This window comes from Synchiropus splendidus, chromosome 8 (assembly GCF_027744825.2).
Source record: "Synchiropus splendidus isolate RoL2022-P1 chromosome 8, RoL_Sspl_1.0, whole genome shotgun sequence".
NCBI classification, from domain to species: Eukaryota; Metazoa; Chordata; class Actinopteri; order Syngnathiformes; family Callionymidae; genus Synchiropus; species Synchiropus splendidus.
The window spans coordinates 19,275,583-19,289,687 of record NC_071341.1 but is presented as its reverse complement, the minus strand read 5'-3'; the positions used below and the strand labels follow the sequence as shown (position 1 = coordinate 19,289,687).

General features: G+C 42.1%; 1 protein-coding gene across 2 annotated transcripts in view; it reads left to right on the top strand.

The window, feature by feature from the left end:
• Positions 1–1,694: 1,694 nt before the first annotated feature.
• LOC128763996 (CD166 antigen homolog) overlaps positions 1,695–14,105 on the top strand; it is a 42,193-nt gene continuing 29,782 nt past the window's right edge. For both annotated transcript variants that reach the window (XM_053873330.1, XM_053873329.1), the window contains exon 1: positions 1,695–1,932. In XM_053873330.1, coding sequence (XP_053729305.1) covers positions 1,887–1,932 — 46 coding nt within the window. In that variant the 5' untranslated portion in view covers positions 1,695–1,886. The remainder of the gene's footprint in view (positions 1,933–14,105) is intronic.

Below are 14,105 nucleotides of genomic sequence, written 5' to 3'. Positions count from 1 at the left end.
AGCTGGGACAGGGATGAGGCCAGTCTGGGACAGAGCGTGACTTGGTTTATGACTTTGTCACAGCCAAACTGCACAGAAGCGCACATTCAGAGCTGGACACGCACCGGGCACCTCTTCACTTCTGGAGAGACCTCACTCACTCGGCAACCCCTCCCACATGCAGCGGCCACACACATAGAGGAACAGCGCACCTGCAGCAGACACTCTACATTCACTCCTACAAAAGACTATTTTAAGGTTTGGAACGCATTGTTTCTTTTTCCATTAATTGAAGGGAAAAGTCGATTCAGATTTCGAACAAATCGCTTCTCGAACGGCCGTCTGGAACGGATTGTGGTCGAGAACTGAGGTACCACTGTATTACATTGACACAGGAGGAGGTGTTGAACTGGTGTTGAACTCTCTATCTATGGTGCGCATCATATAGATTTGTGGACAGTTTGTCCCAGTGACCTATGTCATAGTGAGGATGAATGATTGGCAGGCATCTTTGTCAATGTCATGTGATTGATGTGGATAGAGAAAAAGCCATAAATCCGAATATCTATGACTGTTATGACTGTCCTGTCCTTGGTGCTAGGTGACAACAATGGAGTCTGGTGAGTTATTTGCAGTAATGATTACCATGATTAAACTGGTTTTTGAATGGAAAAATTGAAGGCAGCGGAGACGACCAGAAAACTCTTGGTCCTTCTCAGTGGTTTCACAGAGAATATCTGTGGCACGTGCTATTTAGCACGAGCAAACAGGGCTCCTAGTCAAAGTGCCCCAGAGACCTTTATTTATATTGACCATATTGTTGGCTGTCTAGCCAGTGTTCCTCTCCCTCCTGGTACAGAAGCATCCCAGCTGTCACGCACAGAAGGCAGGAGACACCCTGGACAGTACTCCTGTCCATCACACACTAACGCTTGCCCACACACACACTCATACACTATCTAAGGACAATTCAGTGCTCCTGGGGGGTAAGAGTCAATCCTTGCAGTCACTCATCTCACTTCCTGTGGTCTACCAATATAATGAAACATAACCTACCAGTAAAGTTTATAGCCATTTCCCCATTAGCTGTTATTAACCATATGGCATTTGAATCTTGAACAATGCAGCTGTTGTTCAAACTTCCTCATGTGTAGATCAATATTGTGAGGTTGAGGAGGTAAATTTATAAAATGTTTGTCATGTGTGATTGAGAAATTCGGAATGTTATTGTCCGCTCAGATATGATATCAGATATTATCACCACAGCACGTATCCGGTTGCTGATATCACAGGTGAGCAGTGGAATCTCAGGATTCATATGAGGGGAGTGAAGCAACACAACAAAGCTGTGGTTCAGGGTGCAATATTTTGGTTGTGTCGCTGTAGTTCCTGCTTGGACATCATTCAAAATAGATGTTTGACTCAATCTTGTAGCTCAACAAACATTGCGGGGGGTTTATTATATGATTGAGATTCTGGAGTGGTATCTCATGTGTTCGGCTTGTGGAGTGAAAAGTGGTGACAAAAAAGAAGAGATGGGGTCACAGGGGATAGAGGAGGTGCTCTCTTAAGAAAATGGGTGTGAGTGGGTGGGGGTGCAGCTACACTTGATGTGGGGGGTGCAGCTGGAGGGGAGAGGGAGAGGGGGGGTGAGCAGAGGCGGAGCTGCACTCCCCCTCCCTCCCCCCCTTCCCTCCCTGAGTTCTCTTCGCAAATTACCTGTTTCACTACGGACGTGAGCGCTTGTTGGCGAGCACATGTGACTCTGCTGAGAGGAGCCAGCCCGCTAAAACCCCAAAAGCTGTTTGTTTCCGGGAGCTGCGACCCCCTCCGAGACAAGCCTAAACTCCGGCAAGTGCTTTTGACCGACCTGAGAAGCGAGCTGAGGAGCCGCGAGCGCCGCCAGGATGCACTTGTTGTCCGCCCTCTTCATCACCGCGCTGCTCCGCCAAGGTAAGCTAACGTTAGCCCCTGCCACCGAAACTTCCATTCCACCGCGGTGTTTTCGGTGTTCACCGCTTTCTCTCCTTCTCTGTTTTTTTAACTTTATGTGCCTTTTATTTGCCGTTACAAAAGCTTGGGCGGTAGTTTCACGACTTATCAAATTGTTCCCTCCAATTTCAACCCATAAAAACGCCATCCGTCAGTTTCACTTAGTTTCGTTTGCTCGTATATTCCTAAAAATCCCTGTCTATTTCCCGTCCATCTGATGATGGTGCGTGGTCGTCATCCTAGCATGTGCTCATGCCATGATGTCACCATTATCAGCTCTCACTATCGTTACTTCAGCTGTGATTTGAATTGATGCTGCGTTCACGTCCTGTGTGGTGGTTATAATAATGGGCTTCTGTTGGCTGGGTTACACTGCTACTGACAGGCTGCCTTCAGTAATTACACATCCGACGGGGCTTCTTTTTTTGGTAAATGAGAGTGCGTCATTGTGCCTGATGTGAAAAATCACCACTTTTGTTCCCCTTGGTGCTGAATCAAAGCCAGGAACTTGTTTGATGGCTGGGAAAATGCAGTTATTTGGCCTGTATTGTCTGTCTCCCTTGTGATTTGTGTGCCTCTAGTTTGTTTCACAACACAGGTATAAGTACATAAACAGCTTCCAAGTCATAGCATATGGGGCATAAACACACAAATAATATGGAATTCACGAGCCGCCCTTTTCATTTTGTGTTTTCTGTCTTGATCCCCGGGTTTGATGATGAAATGTCATGTGAAACGTGCACAGAATGGAACTTCATTGGGCGTTCTTTCTTGTCTGTTCCTTCCACCATTTCAATTGTACATGATACATATGTGAAAATTGCATTTTCCAACTCTAGAATTTGTTTTTTATGTTTCAGTTTTGATACTGCTGACACAGCAATCCCTACCCATTGACTTTATGGCTGGCTTGTCCAGTTCCACTCCTGCTACAGAGCCTAATGTCACGAAATCGACCATCACAAATCATTTTCATCATCAGTGATGCTATTCTTGTAAAAATTTGAAATTACATCCTGGAATTTCGAGACTCTTGTCAGTACAAAGAATCATGTGTCAAGCATTTCAGGCGGTTATCTGCTTTTAAATAAAATTGTTAAATTATTCATTCCAGTAAAACAAAGGAAGACTTTTAAAAAAATGAACTGATGAGAGTTTGATCAATGTTTTTGTGGGAAGACTTCACTCTCATTTTTTTCCAAAAGTTATCTAAGAGAACATATTCTGATCTTTTGTTTTACTTCATGATGAAGAGGGAGGATCACAGTCGAGCTGGCAGAGCTGCAACATGGAGAGCAACTCCTCCATTGGAGCTTATTTGTGCGCTATCAGGAAGAAACCCAGCTGCTCCATTTCTCAAGCTCTTGCAATACACTTTATCTTAGTAGAATAAGTGACAATTTGAAGCGGTTTCACTCATTTTCCTGTCTGACATGCCTGGCCAACAGGTAGCTGCCTTGTGTGTTTACATCACTCGACAAGGCCATTAAAGCAGAGCGCTGGCTCGGAAAGAAAAAGGGCGGAGAGGTTGTTATCAGCGGACTTCCCTCCGCCTCGTCACACCACGGTGGTGGCTGTTTCAGTAAATTAACACTGACCACCACCTATCAGTCAGGCTCAGGTGGTTTATTTGACAGGAAATGGACACAACCCGTGAAGGGTGTTTTTACACCGCTGTGCCGCAGCAGTGCCGTGTGCTTGAGATTGAAAAAGTGACCTAAGTTGGTGATGAGGATCGACTTTATGGTTGTCCACACTGCTGGGCGAAGAGTGTGTTTGCTAACACACCAGATGGCTGCTGTTCCCTTTTTTGTGATTTCTATCTTCTTTATCGGTTTGGGCAGTTGATGTGTGATGATTAAGTTTGGGGTTTGAGCATCGATACTCGTAATAAAGAACAGGCCAGTGTTTATGACGTTAGCAGCAACAGCTCCAGGGTGAATCTGCTGGAAACAGACAACAAAAAAACGGAGCGTATCACTCCGAGAACAAATAGTCTAGAGAAAGATGCGCCTGTTTTTTTGTTCACTCCCTTGTCTCCACCCCACCCACACCCCACCGTCCTCCCACACAGACAGACTCTCGGTGTCACAGCTGGTATTACTTGTCAAGCAAGTGGGGGCGCCTCCTTTGCTAATGGACTAATCTCTTTCGGGGGTCACCCAATTTCACCTGAGATAGATTCACTCCCTGCTCTTTCATCTTCAACTAGACGGCGTCCGGGCTTGCGAATGTCGCCGAGGAAACGGAGGGCTTTAATTGTGGACTTGGGTTACTTGCAGGATTTTGGAGAGATTTGTGAGCAAGCCTCGACTTGTTTACAGGCAGCACTTCTTACCCTTGATGTTTCTGAAGTCTCGTGGTTGTGTCTTGTTTCAAAGGAGAGTTCTTTGTGACTGGTATTGTGCACCTTCATGCAAAATTCAGACGCATCTTTGAGAGGCATAGCAGCGCTTCTCGTTCCTCGCATTGAATGGAAATAGTTGCGTCTGTACTTAAGTTTCTCCTCAACTTTTTCATCCTTTGATCAGACATTTAAAAGTAGCAAACAAGCTGCAGATGAAACTGGGACCGTTTTGCATAAATACATATTATTATGGAGTCTGAACATATTGGACTTTCTTTTTGATATTGCAAGTGAATATATACGTATTGATTGACTGACTGAGGACTTTTTATAACCTGAACCCATTTATTCATGCTGCAGATTAGTCTTTATGCTACTGACCGCTAATTATCATTCATTTTCTTATTTGCCAAAATACTATATGTCATCATGCTGAAAAACAACATAATGTCTGCGTTTGCACAGTCATAATATTCATCTTCAGAGACTTTAACTGCATATGAGGTGGCGTCATTATACTTCTTATGACTATAAAAAATTATGGAGCCTAAAACAGACTGTACTTTGATATCATGCTACATTACCCATCTGGCTTTTTTAATGCCAAATGTGACTTTGTTTTGAGTGAAGATTCATAATAGAATCCGCTATTTCTGTCAAGTCTGTTGATTATTTACTCATGTTTCTCTTTTGACAAGTAGTGTTATGGGAAGTGAGACCGATGGCTGTGCTCTTTCGGGAAAAAAAAATCCCACAGCGGAAGTGTAGCATAAGAACCAACCAGATGTTCAGTGTTTTCTCATTTGTGCAGATTATGGCGCTTGTAATATGAAATTTGCGACATTGTGAGAAAATTGCAGATGGAGGGGGAACACAGAGCCTGTGCTCCATGAGTCCGCCGAAGTCTCGGTACTGTAAATCAAAGCTGTATTATAGTTGGGAGCCCTCCTGTGTCGCCTCCCAACAGGGGGTCCTGGATTCCTCGCTGTGGCCCTGGCAGCGTCATTACATCCAGCCCCCCATCTTAATTGACTAGTGACGTGGAAACTTTAAATTGCTCCCCACTAAAAATAAAACCAGGCGATGGGGGCGCTGATATACTAAAACTAATGATCAAGGGAGGAGATGATTATTTTAGGGGCCTCCAAGGAATAAAGAGTTGGAGCTTAGAGTTTTGTCTGAATCAAATCTAATTGTAGTGTTGCACTGAAGTACATCTCTCTGAATCCAGTTGTCTTTTTCTCGGACCTCCAGCTCTTTAGGTTATAAACCTGCGCAGCCACCCACCCGCCATAAACGTCCCCTCCCCTCCCCCTTGCAAAACAGCAAACAGGTGGATAAGTGTTGGTTTTAGTGCCCCAGATCTTTCTTTATGATTGCGAGTGCAGTTGCTGAAAGAAGTGCTTGTTGTTCCCATCACTCAGTGTAAATCAACCGATCTTAACAGCATGAATGCAACTTTGCACTTTTATAAATCAGGAAAAGTCCAATCCAGAGGTCCTTGAATGTTCCTCCTGGGAGTCATCCTCTGTGCGTGGGGGAGAAGTGTGCGTCACTCAGCTTTGAGCGAATGAAAGGACTTGTGTTGCAGAAGCAATCACTCTCTGGGAATGATTCACTAGAACGGAGCCTTTTGTTTGAATGTGACAGCCTTACACACATTAATATCAGCAAAACAGCAGCAAGTGAATCTTAATTACAATTTTGGTGATTGGCCTTCCCTGCTGTCAGAACCTCTCTGTGTGATATCATCTAGTTCAGAATCCTAAGCTAGAGTAATTGCTCTTTTACTTTCTCAGTTATATGTGATTCACAATGTGCCTGCTCCTGATGGGTTTTATGCGTTTTAATTTGTTTCATTTTTTTTGGATTATTACATGTGTATATGTGTATGTTGTACAATTTAGTTTATGTATTTATAATAGCACTGGTAAGTTGTGTATTTGCTGCATATCACTTAAGAATGAAATGTGTCGTGCTGAATTTCACTTTACAGTCTTTAATAATTGAACAAGCCATTCTTGGTTTTTGCGTGTACGTTTTGTATCGTCAGATATTGTTTGATGGTTCATTGTTTGTTATTCACAAGCCTGTACAGCTTCACACTGTGATTTGCCAAGCTCTGTGAAACCTGTTTCCCAGTATTCTCATTTTGCAGGTTCACAGTCTCTGCTATGCAAAATAATGCTGTATTTGTTATCCGAGGGGAGGGACCAAAGTTCTATTGTTTCAGACATAAAGAAAAGCTTAACAACAGGAGAGACCGTGATTGTGCCGTGCAGTTGTGGCCCTTTCTATCCAGGAAAAGCCCATTGAAATGCATGAAAGTATCATGGGTTTTGGTGAAAGACCATTGGCACTATGAAGTTGGGCGTCCCTTGTTTTAGGGACAAAAGTGAGGTTGTATCTGTCTTTTGTCTGTGAAGCAGCGCCCTGCTTTCACTGGTCTCTTCTGGACTCCTGCCGACGGTATTGTGAGGCGGCTTCTTCTTAAACAAATGAGTGTATGACAGTGACTTCTTGCTCCTGCTCCTCTCTTTGTCATTAATATGAAACAGCCACACACCCCTCTGTGAGGGCACAGAGGAGCTGCTGCCAGTCTCTCCTCTTCACAACCTGACTAGGGTGGAGATGGGAGGGGGGGTCTCCTCCATATGAAAAGCGTGTGACCACACCCATCTCTTACAGGGATCTTTGTTCAAATTCTCCATTAGAGTCATTGCTCTGCTTTAATGAATTCTTCAAGAGGCCTCTAATAGGAGGGATGAGAATTATGGCAGTCAAGACAATGACCTGAAGGAAGCGTGTGCACGATGCTGGAGGGCACGAGTTCGAATCAGCTTTTGTTTTCAAAACAGCATGCAATTAACTCTTCTTTCTCATTAAAAACATCTTATAGATTCTCAAAAAAAAGGCATGACGGCCACGCCCTCTGGAGTAGAAATGGTTTATACGGTCGGCAGTCGTGCTGCATGTAAACAAAGGCCTAAGTTGTAAGAGCTTTTAAAACTGTTAATGTGAATATTGAGAAATATATAACAACAACTGCCTAATAAGGGACAGACAGTAGGTTGTTGCTACACAAAATACTGTTTTTGTGAGCCAGAAAACTTGAAAATTTCTTTTAAAGATGCTCAAATGGGTAAATGAAGAGGCTGATATTGATGAGTTTTGTAGCCTCGGCTGAGTACAATTCCACTTTTGTTGGCTTTTTCTAGCCTTGGGCTCTTGCAACAATGAATCAATCCTATAGCCAAGAATCTTTGGCTGCTATTCATGAGTGAGAGAAGGATGAAACCCAAAACTGGTCTGAATGGTGAAGCACCTGCCGAAGTAATGTGTGGTTGAATGAGTTGTAAATGCAGGTTTCTGGTCAGTCTACCTCTTCAACTCCAGGAGATCCAGGGGGTTCTCAGACAAGAGCTTCCCTGACACCAAAAGTGAGTTGAGTTGTTACACTTTAAATGCTGGATTTTGGTGCCTTCATATCTGCGATTGATAAGGACCAATGTAGCCACCAGCAAGGTCAGTCAATTCACCCAAGGCCATTATTCCAAAACAAGAGGTTGTTTTGCGTACCGAAAAGTCGCTGAAGTTGACACAGCGTTTGTGAAAATCGTATTCTCCGGCCCGGCCCTGGGCTGACTAATAAAACGACACAGACCTTTTGTTTCCCCATTCATTTCTGTGTTGGCTCCCCAAGCTCTTTTGCAATCCTGAGAAGGAAGTTCCATTCTACCAAAACAGCTATTTTTCATTACCCGAAACACTGCTCCCGTCTTGGTCGAGTAGCTCCGCCAGACAGAAACCATTCTGTTTCTGTTTCTGACCCCTGCATGCACATTCTTGCCATTTAAAATGCTGTTTCTTTGTGCTGCTCGGATGTCCACCGTCCTTTCGTCATACCCTGCTGCAGCAGGCTGCGCTGCCCCGAAGCTATCTTTGATTGCTCCTTCAGTTGAACTTGCAGGAGACAGGAGATCTCATTCAGGAAGAATCTTGTTCACAGGAAAGCCTGAGTGTATTTCCAAGACGGGAATTAAAAGCCGCCATTCACTAAGTGCCTATAAGAAAGCAGTTAAAAGATTGAATGGTTGACCCGCGTGTCTACCCTTGAACTTCTATGGAGGTTTAATCTTTTCAAACAATGGAACCACCATCGACCAATATTTTCACAGCTCCCAACATACAGATTATTAGTCAGGTCTCTATAAGACATAATGAAACCTCTGCACATCACCAACATTTTTAGTAATATATTTCTGATCCTTTGATATGAAGCATATTTTTGACAGATGGTATGTTATAAGGGCATCAGGGCATTATAGGGAAGGAAAGGTCTGGAATGAATGTGCGATGCTTTGTTTTATTGTTTATCTGTATATGTTTAGAACCTCCTGGGAAATAAGACAGTAGCATCCCCCAGGTGTCAAAGCTGAGCTGGAGAGATTCCACACACGTTTTGGAATGATCAAGCACAGTTCCTTCAGTACCAAGGATGTAGGTGTAATCAAATATATGCGCGCCAGTTATTTGGTTTTCCAACGAGCAAAACATCCTTAAAAAAAAGTGTTAGTCAGCGAAGACATCTGTCTTTTATAACTTTACCTCCTGGCTCAAACAAGGCCAAACCATCCATTTTTAAATTGAATGCAGCTTTTGAGAATGTTTTGAAAGTCACCTTGACGTAACTTGTTGAAATTTTCAGTCTCTTATTTCACATCAACTCAAGCAGAACTTGTAATTTTCACCTTTCAGATTGTGTTTCTTGAGGCACTGCTAAATATAAATCGCTCTCTGTCAAAACACTGCAGCATGCTGATGCACTAGTAAGAAGTATTTAACACCAACTTTTTTAGACATTTTGATTCACGATTTAACTGGTAAATGTATTGTTTGGGATAAGAACACTCATAGACAAATACAAATTTTCAGCTCACTGATGTGTGCTTGATGTTGAGCTACTTTATTTTGTTGTCATGCTTTTCTCCTGCCAGACCTCGAGAGGAAAATGGAGAGACACTTGTCTCGTAATGGAACACTTAATTTTCAGATGAGGGGCTTAAAGAGGTCAAGAGTCTCTTACCATTGGGGGACAACATTGGTTCTTACGAGCCTCGGCGCCTGCTGGTTAAACAAAAGGATTTGTTCTAATTTATTCACATTCTTCAAGATGATTTTATCAGATTGTACTACTTATCTAAAATGTAGAGGTGCTTTAAACCCCGACCACAAAGGGGATCTACTTATTCAACGCCTTTAAAAGTGCAGAGATCAGCAAACCATTGTCCTTAGAATGACAAGATGAAATAGATAGAGAGCTCACAAAAGGAGCCAGATTCATATGCTTGTTTTTGAGCGTTATCTTGAAAGGGTTTCCTGACAATGAGCTTCTTTGGGTGCAGCAGAACGGTGGAACGCAAACATAAAAAAAAATTGTGTTAATTGAAAATATGTTGAAAAAGATCTTTATCATTGAAACCTGAATGTATTTTCTACATTACAATATGACTACATTCACAAATACTTGTAAGTCACTCAGAATATTTATGTTCCAATATAATAAGAAAGATGTGTACCAGCTGCTTAAAGCTGTTTATCATTGCTATATAGTGCTGCTGATATGCTCAGTATAAAATCAAAGCGGAACCAGGCAATAACAAGCAAGTGTTTGTGTCACTGCTGTAATACAATGACGGCAAAAATGCAAGCACTATAGTGCAATACATTAGGGTGAAAGAAATAAGATATAAAATCACTCAGTCGTGACATAAGGAAATTCTCTCCAAAGCAGAAATGTGGCCACGTTTTTGAAATTATTAGAACCCCGCAGGGAGATATTAGTGTTTCCCTGAATATTCATGTGAAACTGCATCTATAATGTTTTCCAGCGCAGTTCTATTCTTCTGTGTTGCCTCTGGCGTCGTGCTGCGGTTAAGCCCTGATGATAAACCACATAATCCTGAGATTTCCTGGGAAGAGAGTAGGAAAAGCCAGGATGCTTTGCCCCCAAAAGTCCCCTGATTTTAACATTCACACAAAGATTACGTTTCATTTTCACTGTCATTTTCCTTTTATTCATTGTGAGTCCATCTCCAGATTGACATATCAGTTTAATTCTTAGAGATTCTCACTTTCTTTGCACCAATGCATGAGATATGTATAGAGGCGTAATGGGCTGTTGCATTGTCATTACAGTCTAAATCCATACTCATATTTATAGTTCTGATCGTTGTGCTTGAACACCACCAAAAATGAAGAGTGTTTTTCTCTTCACATAGCCTCACTTCCATTGACTTTTTCTGGACTGTTTTGGGAGGCGGAAGCCCAAAGCGTTCTGTTTTCGTCTGACCCCGCAGAAGGGGAAGACCGCTGGTCCCGAGACATTCTGAACAGCGTGTTGGCGCAGTTTGCTTGGAGGGAATAATCTTTGCAGAACATTCCCATGGAGAGTTTGACTTCCCAGTACTTCAGGCAACATTGTATATATTTAAAGAATTTGGAGCTGTAGAGGAAGCTTTTGCACATTTGTTTTGAAACTTGTTTTTCTAGGTTTTTCTCTGGTTCTGAAGAGCTCTTGCTCCATGTAAGGGCTTCCTCAGACTCAAAAGAAGATGAAGGGAGCTGCTACATCTGTGCTACTGCCCGGGTTGATAGTTAAAAGCACTTATCTTGATGTATAGCCGCGCCTCATGTCCTGATGGAACAAGAAAATGTAATAGCCACGGCTAATGAAATTATTCTGCCTTCAAGGATTTAAGATGACGGTGACATACGCTGAATTGCATAAAGGGAGAAGGCTTATCTCATCCCGTAGAAACAATAGAAGAAAGCGAAAGAACAGGATTGGCAGTTTTATCTGTTTTATGTCAGTAAGAAAAACAAGATAACAATATTAGTGACATTGATTAACTGAATGATAAATGGGCTTTTGAATGGATTTGACTTCAGCTGCTATGTTGCCTTCATGGAATACTCCCAAGACGTCATGCTTAATCTTCAGCATGAGATACGTGTTGTTGATTCACCCAGAGCCAAAACCTTTCAACCATATCATGTTACAGAGTCGAGTTTCACTGCGTTGTTTGCATGATGGTGATTTGTATTGGACTTGGCGTTCGTCAAACACTTTCAGACTTTCAGAAGCTCTTTTTCTGAACTGATATTTAAGATACATGTCCTGTTAAGACATCCCATATCACTGTACACCAGACTGTCAATTCTGTTTTCCTAATTGGTGTTAAAATCGATCTTCTTGCCTGTGGGAAAAAATGGGGAATGATTTTGCAGAAGTTGCACTGATTGTTGCACCATGCTGCCAGCGGCTGCTGAGAATGATGAGAACATGAAGCTACATTCTTTAGGTCGTGTTGGGGAAGGCTAATTGATATATTGCTTTTCTCTCCTCTACTGTAACTGGTGGGAAGTTGATGGTCGCGCTACCTGACTTCCTGCTGGCTGACTCAGTATTGGAATTCCCCAATTTACTCACTACTGTATTATACTGGATTGTAAATAATCCCCCTGAGTTATTTCACAAGTTCTGACATGAATGCAGATTAAAAAAAAATACATTTCCGTGTGTATTGTGGAATCATGTCTCAGTGCTCCTTTTTTACAAAAAAAAGCAATGTTTAAATGATCAGTGGAATGTGCGGAAAATCCATTTTTTTCGTGATGATATCAATATCGATTACAACTGTGTCATACTATAGATATACAGTGGAAATTTAAGCAGCTTTCTGTGACTACATAAATAAAATAGACCCGGACTCCATTGTAATCAGCTCATGCTCTGAAGAGAAGGCACAGGAAATCTCAACCCTTTCTAGCTCTCATTGCACTCACAGTTTTGGGTACGGTTGCGGGTGACACATCATTCACAAAATAAGATAATAAGATGAACACCTTGATAAACGATTGTATATTCAGTTTTAAACTGCAATATTTCACCCATCAGAACAAAGGCTCATTCTAAAATACACTTTTCCTTATCAATCAGTGGATTGCACTGGATTGTTTCCGAATAGCATATGAAGATTACACCCAAAGAAAAACAAGTGGGAGAGGCTGAAACGTGAGGTGAAAAAAGATCAGTGTCCGGTCAGTGTTAGTTATTTCAATAAATGTCAACTGATACAGTGTGTGATGTTGCTATTACTCGCTCTTAGAATCTATGCTGCTGTTGGTCTGTTAATATTCAGAGAAAAGCTCTAGACATCTCAGCGGTGTCACGGCGCATCTTAATCTCCAACCTTTCGTAGGACTCCATCAAACCTGATGTGTATTAAATGAAAAGCCTCGATGATTCAACGTGCAAGCAGGTACATAATCCTTCGTGTGACTGATCTGCATTCTTTGTATTCTTCCGACTACTCTTTGCTCTGTTTAGCCAGCAAAAGGCTTTAGGACCCCCCCGGAGTCAGACGCAGAAGCGGGACACAATCCCAAACTGTCATGCCCTCTTAATACCAACCAGTCTGTTTGGCTTATTGGAATGGGGAACGGCGCCTTCTCTGTTTCACAGCGAAGGGTTAGAAGGTCAGCTTCGTCATTATGAGTGCACCACAGCACTCACCACTCTTTGCTCAGCTAATGTGAAAGTATCAGCCGCGCCACAGCAATTACCAGAGATGAAAGCTAAACAAGCCATCTGCTGAACAAATGAAAATATCTACCTGTTAATATTTCCTGTTGTTTACAGCGTAACGAGCCATGCATTATTGATTCCACGAGAGCAGGTAGTGAATTAGGACACAGACAAAATTGTTGCTCGTCTTTCCATTAATCATCCATTTTGCAAGGAAAATGTGGTTATGCATGCCTCATGCAGCAGCTAATGAGGCACTTTAAGATCAATAAGTGCTTGAATTTTTTTTGTTTTCCCTCATTGAGGGAGAAATGGGCTTATTGCTGAGCTCGCCAGAACCGTGGTCCGAGCAACGTGCGTTGCAGGGGTCGGTTTACCCGCCATATTGTGTTGAAATAAGTCTATTTACTTCCAAAAGCGGTCTATTGTTGAAGCTGGAATGATTAGTTTCCTCAGGCTCTGCAACTGTATTATGGTCGTACAGATGGTGTAATAGTAAACACAAGTGCTCCCCGAGGACCTTTGAACTACAAATGTTCAAAGCTTTCCCACTAAAAGACTGAAGGGGCATGGAAGAGGCTGTGGCACTAATACAGGGTAAGCAATTGAAGAACTAAGAGGACTGGGGATAAAAAGACGTGGCTCCCGGCTACGGTTCTCCAAATAAGGCTGAATTCAACACAGCAGATCAGTGATGAGAATGCAAATTTTGTTGGGCACCACTTTTTGGACTGGGACTGTTGTGAGGGGCCCTCATGTTCTAAACGATTGGGACAACTTAAAAAGTAAATGTAGTCAGAAATATGTTGATTTTATATTGCTCAGTTTTATGTACATTTTATTTTGAGGTTCTCATTTTAAATCAAGGGGCACAGGGTTGGGTGTGGGTAGCGGTACCTCACATCAAGAGATTGCAGGTTCATAGTTAAGCGCAAGACATGAAAGTATAATAGATAGGAAATATTTTCCATCTTTTTAAGTATATTTGGTGGCACAATTCATTTCAACCAAAGGAGCCCTTTATTAAAAATAGCATGATTGTATATTTCCTTTGTTGGTTTTAAGTGAAGAAAGAATCAGGAAAATGGTGATAAAAAGGGTCAAATGAAACCCTAAACTAACTTTTATAGTTTAGCTTAGTTTTAGAATAGAAATAGCAACAAATAATACTGCAGGGCTTTTAGTTGGAGGTCACTT